This window comes from Oncorhynchus keta, chromosome 35 (assembly GCF_023373465.1).
Source record: "Oncorhynchus keta strain PuntledgeMale-10-30-2019 chromosome 35, Oket_V2, whole genome shotgun sequence".
NCBI classification, from domain to species: Eukaryota; Metazoa; Chordata; class Actinopteri; order Salmoniformes; family Salmonidae; genus Oncorhynchus; species Oncorhynchus keta.
The window spans coordinates 47,610,051-47,629,792 of NC_068455.1; the positions used below are offsets into that span (position 1 = coordinate 47,610,051).

General features: G+C 41.4%; 2 protein-coding genes across 6 annotated transcripts in view; one reads left to right on the forward strand and one right to left on the reverse strand.

Moving 5' to 3' along the window:
• The window catches only part of rbks (ribokinase), a 76,275-nt gene extending 62,537 nt beyond the window's left edge, over positions 1-13,738 (reverse strand). The window contains exons 1-2 of one of the 5 annotated variants that reach the window (XM_052497089.1): positions 13,503-13,738; positions 2,171-2,232 (exon numbers count right to left, since the gene is read on the reverse strand). In XM_052497089.1, the coding sequence (XP_052353049.1) occupies positions 2,171-2,229 (59 nt within the window). In that variant the 5' untranslated portion in view covers positions 2,230-2,232; positions 13,503-13,738. Of the gene's footprint in view, positions 1-2,170; positions 2,233-5,011; positions 11,558-13,502 lie in introns of those variants that run through there. The other 4 variants (XM_035752762.2, XM_035752767.2, XM_035752763.2 and 1 more) reach the window with 4 other exon arrangements.
• An 80-nt stretch (positions 13,739-13,818) lies between these two features.
• babam2 (BRISC and BRCA1 A complex member 2) overlaps positions 13,819-19,742 on the forward strand; it is a 183,674-nt gene continuing 177,750 nt past the window's right edge. Inside the window, exons 1-2 of the mRNA XM_035752769.1 lie at positions 13,819-14,070; positions 14,536-14,690. Of these exons, the coding sequence (XP_035608662.1) occupies positions 14,554-14,690 (137 nt within the window). The 5' untranslated portion in view covers positions 13,819-14,070; positions 14,536-14,553. The remainder of the gene's footprint in view (positions 14,071-14,535; positions 14,691-19,742) is intronic.

The following is a 19,742-nucleotide window of genomic DNA, read 5'->3' on the forward strand; positions in this document are numbered from 1 at the left end:
GATGGCCGATGCGCTTTGCCATGATCTCAAGATAAGGCACTAGAGAAAAATAGTTAGCTTCTACAGACAGATTAGTCTTCTCTTTTCAGCAGTAGGCATTTGCTTTAAATTTGAAATTTATGAAAGTCAAACTGACAGCCACAACCAACCATAGACATATAATCCATCGATGGGATGTTCCCATTCAAGTCAGGACTGGCAGCCATTGCTAGTGTACCCATGAGTTTAACGGTCAAAGTGCCAGGGTTAGAAGTTCCAAAATCCTTCCATGGATTATATCTATGGACACAATGCAACAAGCTGCTCTATATTTGGCGCACATGCTGCCCAAATTGCGGCCTTCCCGACTGTAAGTGCTTGTGATAAAACTTAATCCACAGCCATTTATTTTAGAGGCTATTGACCATCTGGAGCAAAATTATGTCTGTTCAGAGAGCATCCCTACCACCAGCACCCCTACTTCCCGCAGCTATGTCCAAGAGGCTGGATAATTCAAGACACAGGGCTCTCTCCCCCACCACAGCAAGGCTCATGGCACACCCACGGCCTTTGATAGCACCTCTGGAGGCTCGTAGGGTGAAGTCTGCAATGACACAGATCTCCAACCATAGGCCCTGGTTGGCTATACTGTTTGCTAGGAGTTGTTGCATCGCCATAAGCAAATCGTCTTGGTATGCCATCATCTTTGACATAATTTTGAATGCCCGTACTGAACGTGCGGCAGACACATATACCTTTTGAAAGATGGAGGCTGAAAAGCACTCCACATTCCCATGGAGGGAGATGCCAGTCTGTGACATGACATAAGGATTGAGGTGGCTGGCCAGCAACGACTCAACCCTCGGGGGCCAACTCCATATTCTGAATACCCATATTATTAAAGTACTTGGTCTGTACTTTAGTGGTTAGGGTCTTGTCCCAGTTAAGTTGGGCTTCCGCCACACAAGATGGGACAACCGGGAGGAGTTGTTTACCTGGAGTGGTGCGAGAGGGGAGCCTCCTCTCGTCGAGTAAGTCCATTTCAGCACTTCTACCCCCTACGGGTTCGGGCCAGTCAATATTTAGTCTGGATGCTGCCCGTTTCAGACATCGATAAGCTGGTATCTGTAGTTGGGCATTGAAGCTCCGCTGAGGGTAGAAGAAGGCCTTTCGGCTTCCTCTTCCTCCTCTGGGATGAGGTGAGTCATGTCCTCGCTATCATCAATGACGAGGCCAACTTCCCCTTCATTGAAACACTTGCAGTGCATACAGTACTTGGGATTAGCGAGCACTGCTGCTGCGTGCTCTCACCCCAGGAAGACAATACATGAGTCGTATGGGTCTTTGGCTGATAGTGTCATCCAACACAAACGCGGGTGTGCCGGTAGTCAGGCAGGGGCATGAATCCTGCTTGGTTCCCTCCATTCCATAGCAGGGGCAGCAGGTTCCATGGCTCCGAGAAAAAGTTTTCTTGAGTAAAATACAAGCTAAGTAGCGTCAGCCACGTGGCCCATAGCCTAGCTAGTTAGTACAATGCTAGCCGGAGAAAGCGCATGCTTACTTCGTCTGCCTGTTTGAGCGAAAAACGAGTCCTTTGTGGGGTTAGCTAGCATTCCAGCTAGCCAAGTTAGCTGTAGTCTCACGGCGTGGGCTACCCAAGTCTCGATAGCTAGCCTGTGACGCTAGCTATGAGGAGTCAAAAATGTATTATAGCGGAATCAAAACTACTTTTGGTCAGTACTCAACATTATCGACAGGATCTGGGGTCCTACGTTTGGCAGCATGAACCTCGCGGTTCACCAGAGAACAGTTCAGTAGGAAGACAGAAAATCTAGTCATGCTTAGGAGAGCTTAGGAATGATCAGAGGCAGCACAAGGGGCCTCTTATAAAGAGGAGAGGGCCTCACCTCATTCGCCAATCGACCTGTCTGTCTCCAACAGACGCTGCAATTTGTAGCCTACTTCCATTAGAGAATCCACCGGGGCGAATCTCAATCAAGTGAAATATCGACAAGATCTATTTGAAATTAAACTACGTGACATATTTTGACATCTCAAACTATAGATGTATTGTTGATATGTGACTCAATAACTTCTACAAAATGTTCCCATAAGTTCTCAAAAGTACTTTGGGGCAAATTCTGATCCAATACCTCTCTCAGTGATGTGATGCATAGCATAACTAACTCACCTGACCAAGTCAGTCATACAGGAACCCACCACCACCACATCGAAAGCCTCCTCCGTCATGGTCTATTGGAGAGAGACACACAGGAGGCAATGGATACTTTAGAGATGTGTTTATTGTTAGCTTAGCTTTAAGTACAAACTAACTTATTACATTTGTCATAGCTTCCCCTTTGACCCAGCAACACACTTTTCAGCAAAGGTTACTTAGGCTCGTCATTAAGAGTCTGGTCAGACATTTTTATAATTGGAGCCAACATGAGTATAGGAAAATATTTATTGTAATGTGATTTAGGGGTTTAAAAACATTTTACAGAATTAGCTGGTTCTTCACACATTTTTAGAACTATGCCTAGGCTAATCGTAGAGTATACTCACTGCTAGGGGCATTTCAAGCAACAATAACATATCATACTGAAACTGCACTCAAAAGAAACTCAGTCTTTGCCATATTACCATGAATTGACTGGAACAAGGTAAAAATAGAGCATTCACAGCTCTCTCAGAGTTGGACAGGTGCCAATCTAAACCCAGCGATTATTTCAATGCTACACCACGTGACTGAACACAGCCCAGAAAAATCTTTAATTAATTCAATCCTTGGCATGTATTAGAGTTCATGCTTGTCTGTTAATCTTTTCAAATCTCCTCCTAAGCAGTAAAAAGGCTCAGAAAGCCTGGCCGCTGGCTCTAGGACAGCTAGGCTAAATTCTCCCACATTTCTGAGCATATTGTCTTCTAGATGTGCTACCCCTATTGCAGCAGAAAGAATTTTAGCAAGCATGTCCGACCACTCAAAACAGGGGGCCCCCTCTCAGATTCTGGTTTACTTGCATAATGAGTTAAGTCAACTTCTCTGTTAGCCTACTACAACCTGGTCTTTCTTGACAAAACAAAGGGAGCAAAATGATTTTTCATTGGGTTAAACTGACACAAAAGGTGATATATTCATGGAGATTAGCCTAGGCCTAGTTGTGTCGTAAGGATGGACATGGAAAGTGTATGACTTGAAAAAGTGTCAATAAAATAAACTATAAAATGATGCAATGGGGGTAATTTAGGCCTACTTTATATTACAAAAATGTAGACATTTTCAAATCCTTTGTATCTATTTTTAGAAAAAGCTGAGGGGATGATAGAAGCCGGAATGTTAGCCTACACTGAACAAAAATATAAAAGCAACATAGAACCATTTTAAAGATGTTACTGAGTTACAGTTCATAATACTCAGCAAAAAAAATAGTCATTTTTTTCAGGACCCTGTCTTTCAAAAATAATTCCGTAAAAATCCAAATAACTTCACAGATCATCATTGTAAAGGGTTTAAAACTGTTTCCCATGCTTGTTCAATGAACCATAAACAATTAATGAACATGTGGAGTAGAGGTCAACCGATTATGATTTTTCAACGCGGATACCGATACCGATTATTGGAGGACCAAAAAAAGCTGATACAGATTTAAATCGGACGATTTTTATTTCTTTATTTGTAATAATGACAATTACAACAATACTGAATGATCACTTATTTTAACTTAATATAATACATCAATAAAAATCAATTTAGCCTCAAATAAATAATGAAACATGTTCAATTTGGTTTAAATAATGCAAAAACACAGTGTTCGGAGAAATAAAAGTCCAATTTGCGCCATGTAAAAAAGCTAACGTTTGAGTGACTTGCTCAGAACATGAGAACATATGAAAGTTGGTGGTTCCTTTTAACATGAGACTTCAATTATTCCAAGGTAAGAGGTTTTAGGTTGTAGTTAATATAGTATTTATAGGACTATTTCTCTCTATACTATTTGTATTTCATATACCTTTGACTATTGGATGTTCTTATAGGCACTATAGTATTGTCAGTGTAACAGTATAGCTTCCGTCCCTCTCCTCACCCATACCTGGGCTCGAACCAGGAACACATCGACAACAGCCACACTCGAAGCAGGGTTACCCATCGCTCCACAAAAGCCGCGGCCCTTGCAGAGCAAGGGGAAGAACTACTCCAAGTCTCAGAGCGAGTGACGTTTGAAACGCTATTAGCGCACACAAAGCTAACTAGCTAGCCATTTCACATCGGTTACACCAGCCATTAGGCTGATAGGCTTGAAGTCATAAACAGCGCTGTGCTTGCAAAGAGCTGCTGGCAAAATGCACAAAAGTGCTGTTTGAATGAATGCTTACGAGCCTGCTGCTGCCTACCATCGCTCAGTCAGAGTCCTCTATCAAATCATAGTCTTAATTCTAACATAATAACACACAGAAATACAGTATGAGCCTTTGGTCATTAATATGGTCGAATCCGGAAACTATCATTTCGAAAACAAAACGTTTACTATTTCAGTGAAATACGGAACCGTTCGGGATTTTATCTAACGGGTGGCATCCCTAAGTCTAAATATTATTGTTACTTTGCACAACCTTCAATGTTGTCATAATTACGTAAAATTCTGGCAAATTAGTTCGCAATGAGCCAGGCTGCCCTAACTGTTGCAAATACCCTGACTCTGCGTGCAATGAACGCAAGAGAAATGACACAATTTCACCTGGTTAATATTGCCTGCGATCCTGGATTTCTATTAGCTAAATATGCAGGTTTAAAAATATATACTTCTGTGTGTTGATTTTAAGAAAGGCATCGGTGTTTATGGTTAGGTACAGTTGTCCAACGTTTGTGCTTTTTTCACAAATGCGCTCATCCCCCAGCGTTGCATCGATTATATGCAACGCAGGACACGCTAGATAAACTAGTAATATCATCAACCATGTGTAGTTATAACTAGTGATTATGATTGATTGATTGTTTTTTATAAGATAAGTTTAATGCTAGCTAGCAACTTACCTTGGCTTCTACTGCATTCGCGTAACAGGCAGGCTCCTCGTGGGTGCAATGAGAGGCAGGCGGTTAGTGCGTTGGACTAGTTAACTCTAAGGTTGCAAGATTGGATCCCCCAAGCTGACAAGGTCGTTCTGCCCCTGAACAAGGCAGAACCGTTCCTAGGCCGTCATTGAACATAAGAATGTGTTCTTAACTGACTTGCCTAGTTAAATAAAAGGTATAACATTTATTTATATAAAAAAATTATAATAATTGGCGCCCAAAAATACCGATTTCTGATTGTTTTGAAAACTTGAAATCGGCCCTAATTAATCGGCCATCCCGATTAATTGGTCGACCTCTAATGTGGAGTGGTCGTTAAGACACTAACAACTTACAGACGGTAGGCAATTAAAGTCATAGTTTGCTGAAAATGAGAAGACGTTTATAAGGAAATAAGTCAATTAAAATAAAATCATTAGGCCCTAATCTATGGATTTCACATGACTGGGAGTACACAGACACCTTTAAAAAGGTAGGGGCGTGGATAGGGCAGTGGAGGTCACACAATTCTGTCAGCTGGAAACTGCTGGTCTCACGGTAATTGACCGTTAATTAACAAACACAACTGGCTTCCACACATAGCCTACAAGCTACTGATGCAGACCTTTTGGTACATCTACATTTGAAAAAGTCTAATAAATCCATGTAATATAGTCTACACATTCATAATAAATCCATTATTTATTTTAGACAAGTCTAAAGAAACATGATATGAAGAAAATGTAGTCTAATTCAGAAGAACAGAATAGCATACTAGTCCTTATGTTAGGTCCTCATCTGGCTATGGGCTACACAAGTTATTTTAGCAGACAAGATCTTCTTAGAATTCCATGGCATTATTTATATTATTTTATAGCATAAGAATACAATTGAACAAAGCTGATTGAATTGAAAGGATATTTCCTCCAAACGATTTGAGGCAGTGAGCACATGAAGCTATTCTGTGTTCAGCGTTTAACTAATAAATAGGTACTCCTACAGTATATGCTTAATTTAGAGTTATTAATGTAACTTTAGTTGTTCTACAAACGATGGGCTATATGTTTAGATGTTTAATACGTTGTAAGGCTGCATGATGCTTTGTAAAAAGTTGCATGAAAGGCATGAGCTCTGCTTTGTTTTTTTTTGCGCAGGCCGTACACACTTCATCAGTCTCTCATTCACAATTTGACAAGCAATTGATAATGTCTTGAATTTCCCGGCGGCATCAGCTTTGTGTTGCCGTGAGAAATAAATATTCCAAATGCAGTCTGGGACAGTTGTTTCTAAAACTAGACACTCTAATGTACTTGTCCTCTTGCTCAGTTGTGCACCAAGGCATCCCACTCCTCTTTCTGTTCTGGTTCGAGCCAGTTTGTGCTGTTCTGTGAAGGGAGTAGTACACAGCGTTGTACGAGATCTTCAGTTTCTTTGCAATTTCCCGCATGGAATAGCCTTAATTTCTCAGAACAATAACAGGCTGATGAGTTTTTAGAAGAAAGTTATTTGTTTCTGGCCATTTTGAGCCTGTAATTGAACCCACAAATGCTGATGCTCCAGATACTAAACTAGTCTAAAGAAGGCCAGTTGTATTGCTTCTTTAATCAGACAACAATTTTCAGCTGTGCTAACATAATTGCAAAAGGGCTTTCTAAGAATGAATTAGCCTTTTAAAATGATAAACTTGGATTAGCTAACACAACGTGCCATTGGAACACAGGAGTGATGGTTGCTGATAATGGGCCTATGTAGATATTCAATACATTTTTATTTTTCATTTTTAAATCAGCCGTTTCCAGCTACAATAGTAATTTACAACATTAACAATGTCTACACTGTAATTTCTGATAAATGTGATGTTATTTTAATGGACAAAAAAAAGTGCTTTTCTTTAAAAAACAAGGACATTTCTAAGTAATCCCAAACTTTTGAACAGTATTGTCTATAAAAATAATAATATCACATTTCCAAAAGTATTCAGACCCTTTACTCAGTAATTTCTTGAAGCATCTTTGGCAGGGACTTCAGCCTTGAGTCTTCTTGGTTATGATGCCACAAACTTGCACACCTGTTTTTGTGGAGTTATTCCCAATCTTCTCTGAAGATCTTCTCAATCTCTGTCAGGTTGGATGCAGAGTGTCGCTGCAGAGCTATTTTCAGGTCTCCCCAGAGATGTTTGATCAGGTTCAAGTCCGGGCTCTGGCTGGGCCACTCAAGGACATTCAGAGACTTGTCCCGAAGCCACTCCTGCGTTGTCTCGGCTGTGTGGTAAGGGTCATTGTCCTGTTGGAAAGTGAAACTTCGCCCCAGTCTGAGGTCCTGAGCACTCTGGAGCAGGTTTTCATCAGGATCTCTCTGTACTTTGCTACGTTCATCTTTTCCTTGATCCTGACTAATCTCCCAGTCCCTGCCTCTGAAAAACATCCCCACAGCATGATGCTGCCATCACCATGATTCACGGTAGGGATGGTGCCAGGTTTCCTCCAGAAGTGACACTTGGCATTCTGGCCAAAATATGTTCAATCTTGGTTTCATCAGACCAGAGAATCTTGTTTCTCATGGTCTGAGAGTATTCAGGTGCCTTTTGTCAAACTCCAAGCGGGCTGTCATGTGCCTTTTATTGAGGAGTGGCTTCCATCTGGTCACTTTACTATAAAGGCCTGATTGGTGGAGTGCTGTAGAGATGGTTGTCCTTCTGCAAGGTTCTCCCATCTCCACAGAGGAACTCTGGAGCTCTGTCAGAGTGCCATATAGGTTCTTGGTTTACCTCCCTAACCAAGGCACTTTGCCCCCGATTGCTCAGTTTGGTTGGGTGGCTAGCTCTAGGAAGAGTCTTGGTTGTTCAAAACTGCTTCCATTTAAGACTGATGGAGGCCACTGTGTTCTTGGGGACCTTCAATGCTGCAGCAATGTTTCGGTACCCTTCCCCAGATCTGTGCCTCGACACAATCCTGCCTCGAAGCTCAATGGACAATACCTTCGACCTTATGGCTTGGTTTTTAATCTGACATGCACTGTCAACTGTGGGACCTTATATAGACAGGTGTGTGCCTTTCCAAATCATGTCTAATCAATTGAATTGACCACATGTGGATTCCAATCCTGTTGTAGAAACATCTCAAGGATGATCAATTGAAACAGGATGCACCTGAGCTCAATTCCAAGGTATTTCTGCTTTTATCACAAGTGATAATACTCCATTTACAAGTAATAGGCAATTATTGTCACCTAACAGACCATTCTAGGTATAATCTTGTCTTTGCATATACTAAATAATATATGGATGAAATTGGTTTTGATTTAGAAATGGACCATTATCATGTCTCGAAATGGGCAGGGTTATAAATAGTGAATGGAGGTCACTTTCCAGTGGACCAGTCCCTCCTGCAGCAAAGCACCCCCACGCCATGATGCTGCCACTCCTGTGCTTCACGGTTGGGACGGTGTTCTTCTTCTTGCAAGCCTCCACCTTTTTCCTCCAAACATAACGATGGTCATCATGGCCAAACAGTTCTGTTTTTGTTTCATCAGAACAGAGGACATTTCTCCAAAAAGTACGATATTTTTCCCCATGTGCAGTTGCAAACCGTAGTCTGTCTTTTTTATGGAGATTTTGGAGCAGTGGCTTTTCCTTGCTGAGTGGCCTTTCAGGTTGTCGATATAGGACTCGTTTTACTTTGGCTATAGATACTTTTGTACCGGTTTCTTCCAGCATCTTTCCAAGGTTCTTTGCTGTTGTTCTGGGATTGATTTGCACTTTTCACACCAAAGTACATTCATCTCTAGGAGACAGAACGCGTGTTCTTCCTGAGCGGTATGGCGGCTGCGTGGTTCCATAGCGTTTATACGTGCATACTATTGTTTGTACAGATGAACGTGGTATCGTCAGGCGCTTGTGGAGGTCTAGTTTTTTTTCTGAGGTCTTGGCTGATTTCTTTTGATTTTCCCATGATGTCAAGCAAGGAGGCATTGAGTTTGAAGGTAGGCCTTGAAATACATCCACAGGTACACCTCCAATTGACTCAAATGATGTCAATTAGCCTATCAGAAGCTTCTAAAGCCATGACATCATTTTCAGGAATATTACAAGCTGTTTAAAGGCACAGTCAACTTAGTGTATGTAAACTTCTGACCCACTGGAATTGTGATACAGTGAATTATGTGTGAAATAATCTGTCTGTAAACAATTGTTGGAAAAATGACTTGTGTCATGCACAAAGTAGATGTCCTAACTGACTTGGCAAAACTATAGTTTGTTAACAAGTAATTTGTGGAGTGTTTGAAACACTTAGGTTGGAGTCATTAAAACGAGTTTATGTAAACTTTCAACTTCAACTGTAGTAGGCCTAGCCTATAGACGGTGGTTGGGTTACTCTTTCTAATAGAGGCCACCACTCTGTTCAGCTCTAATGAAGTGTTTGATAAGATTTTTGGTTACATTTGCATTGACATCAGAGTGATTAGAGGGACAACAAAGTGGTGAGTACCAGGCAGTTAGCAAGTTGGGTAATCTACTAATGACCATCAGCAGCATCAGAGCTTGAAGAATAATTACCGTGTTTAAACAGTGACGTGGAATTTGACTGCCTTCATGGCTTGTGACCGCCCGTGTGGCGGTAATATGGTCACCATAGCCCTAGGCGTGGTTTAGAAAACCAGTCAGAATCTGGAGTGACCACCAATTGCCTCATGCAGCGCAAAATATCTCCTTTGCATTGAGTTGATCAGGCTGTTGACTGTGGCCCGTGGAATGTTGTCCCACTCCTCTTCAATGGCTGTGCAAAGTTTATGGATATTGGCGGGAACTGGAACAATCTGTCGTGCATGTCGATCCAGAGTATCCCAAACATGCTCAATGAGTGACGTGTGGTGAGTATGCAGACCATGGATGAACTGCAACAATTTATGTTTCCAGGAATTGCGTACAGATCCTTGTGACATGGGGTTGTGCATTATCATTCTGAAACATGAGGTGATGGCGGCGGATGAATGTCACGACAATGGGCCTCAGAATCTCGTCACGGTACCTCTGTTGCATTCAAATTGCCATCGATAAAATGCAATTGGGTTCATTGTCTGTAGTTTATGCCTGACCATACCATAACCCCACCACCACCATGGGGCACGCTGTACATAACGCTGACATCATCAAACTGTTTTCCCACACGACGCCATACAGGCTGTCTCCCAGCTGCCCAGTACAGTTGAAACTGGGATTAATCCATGAAGACCACACTTCTCCAGCATAACAGTGGCCATCGAAAGTGGTTGAGAATGGTAGAGAAATTAACATTCTGTTAATTAACATTCTCTGGCAACAGCTCTGGTGGACATTCCTGCAGTCAGCATGCCAATTGCACGCTCCCTCAAAGCTTGAGACATATGTGGCATTGTGTTGTGTGACAAAATTTAGAGTGGTATTTTATTGTCCCCAGCTGTTTAATCAGCTTATTGATATGACACACCTTTCAGGTGGATGGATTATCTTTGCAAAGGAGAAATGCTCACTAACAGGGATGTAAACAAATGTATGCACAACATTTTAGAGAAATAAGCTTTTTGTGTGTATGGTACTGGGATTTTTTATTTCAGCTCATGAAACATGGGACCACCACTTTATATGTTGCATTCATTTTTTTGTTTAGTATGGTTTGGGACTCACTCCACTCCATCAGGTTATGGCAACTTCTCATTGAGAGGGGATCAATGCAATGATGGCAATTAATGATTAAAGCCACACTGACACAGTTTGACCCAATGTGAATATAGGATTTTTTGTTGATGTGATTCCTAACGGCATCTGTCCTTGTCTTGTGCCTCCTTACCAAACTCCATCCAATTAATTGTTTTGAGGAGAGAGTATGCAAGAAATCAAGTTTCCCCCTAGGATTCAAGCCTTTCACACACTGTCTGGGCATGACGGTAATTAATCAGTGTTTCTCCAAACATTCCTAATTTTTCTAGACATAGCACGAGTAGCAAATCGGTGTCCTGGTGTTCCAGTCCATTGTCATTTTAGTTTTACCTCCATTGTGCAGTCTTGTCTTGGTGCTTATTTCTGTGTTTTTGTTCATTGTGAAGCTAGAAACAGAGTTGGCTAGCTACTACAGCACATATTAGGCCAATAGAGGCTTGCTAGTCAATAGCTGGTTAGGAACTTTGGACCAGCTGTGAAATAGGCCATACACAGCATTCACTGTTGAAGATTAACTTTAGTTTATATGGTCCAAGTGTTTGTTATTGCCTATTATACAGCAGGTGAGTCTAATCCTGAATGCTGATTGGGTAAAACCGCCTTCCTGTCGGTGTCTATATGACAATTTACCACCAGCTAACTCTAATGACATTAAAATGCCTATTTACACCGTTCCATCTGACTGCGCAATCCACTGTCTAATCTACCCAGCCAGGCACTTTGTAAACTTTATCTCCACAATAAAAAGCATTTAGACATCATCTCACATTTCCTTCAGACTAACATTTAGTTTTCAACAGAGGAGATTTGTATAAACCTTGCTATCTTATCTTTCGACATTAGCAACATTGTTTCAATATTCAAATTCGATCTCCTGCTGTCCCATAGTAATGAACGTGTTGGGAGTCAGGACGAGAGAGCGTTTCTCAGCCAGTCGAAATCATGAATCAGCTGGTATCATTTTTATGGATATATACAAAGAAATGTCAATTGACAAAAGGTCAAACGAAATGAAGTGCGGCTAGTTTGCAGTCTTTCCAGCTTCACTTTGAAGTGATTGTGTTAGCTGTTTTGTTGGCTAGCTCCTCTGGATGTGTCCTGACGAGTGAGCATATTGTTATGGATGTATCCAAATAAATGTCACTAGAAAACAGCCTGAGCAAATGCGTCTACTTTGCTGTTATTCTGCCTGCACTTTTTGATGTGAATAAGTTAGATGTAGTTGATGAGCTAACAGTACGGCAATGGAACATTTAGAACGAACGACTGGGTCGCGTCCATAGATACAGAACTAAAAGACTGAACGACTGGGTTGCGTCTCTAGCAACCGAACCGATAAAACGAGCAACCCGAGATTTGTTTTGGGACTATAAAACCAAATCAAATTGTATTCGTCACATGCGATGAATACAACAGGTGTAGACCTCACAGTGAAATGCTTACTTTCAAGCCCTTAACCAACAATGCAGTTTTAATTTAAAAAAAGAAAAATAGAAATAACAAATAATTAAGGAGCAACAATAAAATACCGGTAGCGAGGCTATATATGGGGTCCTGGTACAGAGTCAATGTGTGGGGGCACGTTGTGGAAGGATTAAATAGTATGAATAAATTCATCAAAATAACATTTTTAATGAAAATACGTAAATCCATGTTAGAATATGTTGGCAACCCGTTGTATAAAAGTGATAAATGCCCTCAAAGCCGGTGTTTGGAGGAAATATTGGCACGGTTTGCCCCTCGACTTCGTCTAAGGTGTAACAACACCTGTGCCAATTTATCCTCCCAACACTGGCTTCTTGGTCATTATGAATACTATTATTAGTATTATTAAAAATACTTTAAAGTTCTACTTAAGTCGTTTTTTGGGGTATCTGTACTTTACTTTATTATTTACATGTTTGCTAACTTTCACTTCACTTACATTCCTAGGGGAAATAATGTCATTTTTACACCATACATTTTCCCTGACACCCAAAAGTACTTGTTACATTTTGACAAGAAAACATTGGTCCAACTCATCCCTGGTCTTCCCTACTGCCTCTGCTCTGGCAGACATATTAAACACAAATGCTCTGTTTGTAAATTATGTCTGAGTGTTGGAGTGTGCCACTGGCTTTCCATAAATAAATAAAACATTTGTTTGCTTAATATAAGGAATTTGAAATTATTTATACTTTTACTTTTGATACTAAGTACATTTTTAGCAATTCCATTTACATTTGATAATTAAGTATATTTTAAACAAAATAGTTTTTTACTTTTACTCAAGTAGTATTTTACTGGGTGACTTTTACTTGAGTAATTTTCTATTAAAGGTATTAAGTACTTTTTTCCCACCACTGCCAAAAGCCGGCTAAACTCAACTCTACAATTTAAAATGGAAATGTGCGAAAACTAGTGTGGGCTGACTGGAGTTCCAACGTCACAAAATGACGTTTTTATAAAAAACGACTGATGTCAGCACACAATTACACGGAACAATGTCATACTTAATTGGAGGGTGCTGAAATCAGTCGTTTTTTAAATAAAAAACTAACTTGGAGCTCCAGTAAGCACACACTAGTTGCTTGCCCAATTCCATCGTAAATCGCGGAGTTGAATTTAATCCGCTATGATTCCAACAGTCACAGATAGAACAATTAGACATCTTTGGTGCAGTGGCTGACATTAGCTTGCTTGACTAAAGTTTACTTTGCTAGCTAGCAAAAATCACTGCCATAAAGTTACTTGGATTTATGTAAAATAAGGTGGACATGTAAGATATAAACACATTACCTAATGTCCAATTCTGAGTTCGCTGTCTTGTTATGAAGTGGCCAAAGTGCATTGCTAGCACCGTCAAAATCTGCCACTGAGGTAGTGCCTGGTTACACGTTGAAAAATGACAGCTCTGGAATTTGTACTAGCTAAGCTAGTTCTGACTCGTATAATGCATTTCAAATGAATTTGTTGACCAAATAAAAAAAGGCAATATCTATTCTATGGAGTCATTATTTTAACACACAAATAAGAGTTGTATCAAAAAAAAATATCTAGCACAGGATGAAAGGAGCCTTTTGTAGACCGGCAAAAGCAACACCGGCTATGGACTTTGAGGTCCGAAAAGGACCCCAAAAACATCTACCGGAAGATTCGGGTTTACACTGTTTAACACAACCACGAAGTCAAAATTGGCTGTTGTAAAAATTGATAAAAACAAAAAAATTAAGATTAGTGTTACGCATAAGTTTAGCAGTGTGGTTAATCACTTTTGAATATTTATTGTTTTACTTTGGGACTGTGGTAACTAGTGACGATCGATTATTTGCTGTACAAATTTAAACGTTAACGGATTTCCAATAAAGTAAGCTATTTCCCAATTTTGAGCTGACTTTGACAGCAATTTATGTAACGTTAGCAAGCTTTCTAGTTAATTATTGGGAAAACCTCCCACTACTGCTTATGGATACATAGTTAGCTGCTAACCTTCGACAACAACACATCAAAATGAAAGTAAACGAACGTTAGTTAATACATTTAGCTATCTCTGCCATTCATTTGACTCGATTTTGCATGAAAAACAATTGCAGTAAGTTAGCTAGCTATGTTTTGCTAGTGTTGGAAAGATGTCTGTATCAAAATGTCAGTGCCTGTGATTGATTAATCTAACAAACTGACCATAGCTTGCAGAATACATGACATACTGTCATGAGAGCATTGTCTCAGTAATATGTATTTTATAGCTGTCAATGCATTGTGAGATTGAATGATGTGTTTACTGCGTTAATGATGGCAAGCTCCTTTGGTCTCTGTCTTGGGCTGTTTCCAGAGAACTTGAGTGTGGAAGATGAACAGCATGTCCCCTGAGGTTGCACTGAATCGCATCTCTCCTGAGCTGCGCCCCTTGTTGTGCAGTGTGGTGCGGAATGGTCGAGTGGGCCTTGACTCTACCAACTGCCTGCGTGTCACAGACCTCAAGACTGGGTGAGTTCCTCTGCTTAATGACAGTCTGTGACCCTTTAATATTAAACTATGTGGTGCAGTTCAATAGTTTAAAGTGTTTTCTCTTCCTTATATCCTCTCTTTCATGTGCACTAATTTTAGAAAATATGATCGGTGAAAGCAATATGACGGATGTGTGAATTCACTTTTACCTGTCGAGTACTGATGAAGAAGAGTGGGGCTGGTGTCCCCAGTTAATTTTTATGTAGAAGGACTGAGGCGCTCAGGACGTTCTACTCCAAAATGAATGAAAATCTAATTATGCTGACACCATCTAAAATATAATTTCCACCTCCAGAAAGAGCCCAATATCATATTGGTAAAATATATATATTTTAACATATTGGACCATATTATCGTGTATGCTGTTAGCAATAAGCATTATCACTTGTAGCCCAACTGATGCAACACAGTGGCTATAAAGAAATAGGCTGAAGCATGGGGTTGCTTATCTTTCAAATCAAATCAAATTGTATTGGTCAAATACACATATTTAGCAGATGTTATTGCGGTCTCCAATCGTGCGGCAGTATCTAACAATTCACAACAATACACACAAATCTAAAAGTAAAAGAATGGAATTAAGAAATATATATTATATTAATATTATATTAATTATATAATATATATATATATTAAGATGAGAAATGTTGCTGGGGAATTGACTAAAATATAGTAGAATACTATATATATATATATATATATATATATATATATATATATATATGTGTGTGTATATACACGTGTGTATATACATACACACACACACACACACAGTGGGGCAAAAAAGTATTTAGTCAGCCACCAATTGTGCAAGTTCTCCCACTTAAAAAGACGAGAGATGCCTTTAATTTGCATCATAGGTACACTTAAACTATGACAGACAAAATTATTTAAAAAATTCAGAAAATCACATTGTAGGATTTTTAATGAATTTATTTGCAAATTATGGTGGAAAATAAGTATTTGGTCAATAACAAAAGTTTATCTCAATACTTTGTTATATACCCTTTGTTGGCAATGACAGAGGTCAAACGTTTTCTGTAAGTCTTCACAAGGTTTTCACACACTGTTGCTGGTATTTTGACCCATTCCTTCATGCAGATCTCCTCTAGAGCAGTGATGTTTTGGGGCTGTTGCTGGGCAACACGGACTTTCAACTCCCTCCAAAGATTTTCTATGGGGTTGATCTGGAGACTGGCTAGGCCACTCCAGGACCTTGAAATGCTTCTTACGAAGCCACTCCTTCGTTGCCCTGGCGGTGTGTTTGGGATCATTGTCATGCTGAAAGACCCAGCCACGTTTCATCTTCAATACCCTTTTTGATGGAAGGAGGTTTTCACTCAAAATCTCACGATACATGGCCCCATTCATTCTTTCCTTTACACGGATCAGTCGTCCTGGTCCCTTTGCAGCTAAACAGCCCCAAAGCATGATGTTTCCACCCCCATGCATGATGTTTCCACCTCCAGGTATGGTGTTCTTTGGATGCAACTCTGGATGCATTCTTTTTCCTCCAAACACGACGAGTTGAGTTTTTACCAAAAAGTTTGGTTTGGTTTCATCTGACCATCTGACATTCTCCCAATCTTCTTCTGGATCCTCCAAATGCTCCCTAGCAAACTTCAGACGGGCCTGGACATGTACTGGCTTAAGCAGGGGGACAGGTCTGGCACTGCATGATTTGAGTCCCTGGCGGCATAGTGTGTTACTGATGGTAGGCTTTGTTACTTTGGTCCCAGCTCTCTGCAGGTCATTCACTAGGTCCCCCCGTGTGGTTCTGGGATTTTTGCTCACCGTTCTTGTGATCATTTTGACTGCGTGGAGCCCCAGATCGAGGGAGATTGTCAGTGGTCTTGTATGTCTTCCATTTCCTAATAATTGCTCCCACAGTTGATTTCTTCAAACCAAGCTGCTTATCTATTGCAGATTCAGTCTTCCCAGCCTGGTACAGGTCTACAATTTTGTTTCTGGTGTCCTTTGACAGCTCTTTGGTGTGATTTTCTGATTTTTTCTTCTTCTAATTTTGTCTGTCATAGTTGAAGTGTACCTATGATGAAAATTACAGTCCTCTCTCCTCTTTTTAAGTGGGAGAACTTGCACAATTGGTGGCTGACTAAATACTTTTTTGCCCCAATTTATATGAAATGAATAAAGCAGTATTTAAACATGATTTAAAGTGACTAGTGTTCCATTATTCAATTTATCAGTGATTCCATGTACATAGGGCAGCAGCCTCTAAGGTGCAGGGTTGAGTAACCGGGTGATGGCTATTTAACAGTCTGATGGTCTTGAGATTGAAGCTGTTTTCAGTCTCCAGGTCCCAGCTTTGAATCACTTGTACTGACCTCACCTCCTGGATGATAGCGGGGTGAACAGGCCGTGGCTCAGGTGGTTGATGTCCTTGATGATCTTTTTGTCCTTCCTGTGATGTTGGTGTCCTAGATGGCAGGTAGTGTGCCCCCGGTGATGTTTTGGACAGACCGCACCACCCTCTGGCGAGCCCTGCTCTTACGGGCGCTGCAGTTGCCGTACCAGGCGGTGATACAGCCCGATAGGATGCTCTCAATTGTGCATCTGTAAAAGTTTGAGAGGGTATTAGCCCTCCTGTGATGTGTACACCTAGGAACTTGAAGCTTTTTGGATAGGGGCTTACTCCCTCTACTGTCTCCTGAAGTCCACGATCAGCTCCTTTGTTTTGTTGAGGTAGAGGTTATTATAATGGCACTACTCTGCCAGAGCCCTCACCTCCTCCCTGTAGGCCGTCTCATCATTGTTGGTAATCAGGTCTACTACTGTTGTGTCGTCTGCAAACTTGATAATTGTGTTGGAAGCGTGCGTGGCCACGCAGTCATGTATGAACAGGGAGTACAGGAGGGGGCTGAGCGTGCACCCTTGTGCAACCCCTGTGTTGAGGATCAGCGTAGTGGAGGTGTTGTTACCTACCTTCACCACCTGGGGGTGGCCTGTCAAGAAGTCCAGGACCCAGTTGCACAGGGCGGGGTTCAGACCCATGGCCCTGAGCTTAATGATGAGCTTGGAGGCTACGATGGTGTTGAAGGCTGAGCTATTGAACTGTCAATTAACTGTATTTTTACATGGGTTTTCCTCTTGTCCAGATAGGATAGGGCAGTGTTGAGTGCAATGGTGATTGTATGGTCTGGATCTATTGGGGTGGTACGCAAATTGCAGTGGGTCTAGGGTGTCAGGTAGAGGTGGAGGGGAGATGATCCTTAACTAGCCTCTCTAAGCACTTCATGGTGACAGAGGTGAGTGCTACGGGGCGACAGTCATTTAGTTCAGTTACCTTTGCTTTCTTGGGTACAGGAACAATGGTATACATCTTGAAGCAAGTGGGGGCAGCAGACTGGGATAGGGAGAGATTGAATATGTCCGTAAACACTCCAGCCAGCTGCTCTGAGGACGCGGCTAGGGATGCCATCTGGGCCGGCAGCCTTGCGAGGGTTAACACGTTGACCATGGAGAAGGAGATCCCACAGTCATTGGGATCGGTCTGCGTCGGTGGCACTGTGTTATCCTCAAAGCGGGGAAAGAATGTGTTTAGTTTGTCCGGGAGCAAGACTTAGGTGTCCGTGATGTGGCTAGTTTTCCGTAGACCCTGCCATATACAGTGCATTCGGAAAGTATTCAGACACCTTTCCCTTTTCCACATTTTGTTACGTTACAGCCTAATTGTAAAATGGTTTAAATACATTTCCCTCATCAGTCTACACACTATACCTCATAATGACAAATCGAAAACAAGATTTTTTAAAAGTTTAATGAATGTATTTAAAATAAAACACAGTAATACCTTAATTACATAAGTATTCAGACCCTTTGCTATGAGACTCAAAATTGAGCTAAGGTGCGCCCTGTTTCCATTGATCATCCTTGAGATGTTTCTATAACTTGATTGGAGTCCACTTGTGGTAAATTCAATCGATTGGACATGATTTGGAAAGGCATACACCTGTGTATGTAAGGTCCCACACCAGGGAAGGAATGGCGCCGACTGTGAGTGCTGCCTCGCTTGTAGTCCTTAAAAAAACTTTGCAATTGACAGTGCATGTCAGAGCAAAAACCAAGCCATGAGGTCGAGGGAATTGTCCGTAGAGCTCCGATACAGGATTGTGTCGAGGCACAGATCTGGGGAAGGGTACCAGAAAATGTCTGCAGCATTGACGGTCCCCGAGAACACAGTGGCCTCCATCATTCTTAAATGGAAGAAGTTTGGAACCACCAAGCCCGGCCAAACTGAGCAATCGGGGGAGAAGGGCCTTAGTCAGTTAGGTGACCAAGAACCTTATGGTCACTTTGACAGTGCTCCAGAGTTCCTCTATGGAGATGGTTGTCCTTCTGTAAGGTTCTCCCATCTCTGCAGTACTCCACCAGTAGCCACTCCTCAGTAAAAGGCACATGACAGCCCGCTTGGATTTTGCCAAAAGGCACCTGAAGACTCTCAGACCATGAGAAACAAGATTCTCTGGTCTGATGAAACCAAGATTGAACTCTTTGACCTGAATTCCAAGCCTCACGCCTGGAGGAAACCTGGCATCATCCCTACGATGAAGCATGGTGGTGGCAGCATCATGCTCTGGGGATGTTTTTCAGCAGCAGGGACTGTGAGACTAGTTTGGATCGAGGGAAAGATGAACGCAGCAAAGTACAGAGAGATCCTTAATGAAAACCTGCTCCAGAGTGCTCAGGACCTCAGACTGAGGGTAAAGGTTCATCTTCCAATAAGACAACGACCCTAAGCACACAGCCTAGACAATGCAGGAGAGGCTTCTGGACAAGTCTCTGAATGTCCTTGAGTGGCCCAACCAGAATCCAGACATGAACCCAATCGAACATCTCTGGAGAGACCTGAAAATAGCTGTGCTGCGATGCTCCCCATCCAACCTGACAAAGCTTGAGACGATCTGCAGAGAAGAATGGGAGAAACTCCCCAAATACAAGTGTGCCGAGCTTGTAGCTTCATACTCAAGAAGACTTGAGGCTGTAATCGCTGCCAATGTCCTTCAACAAAGT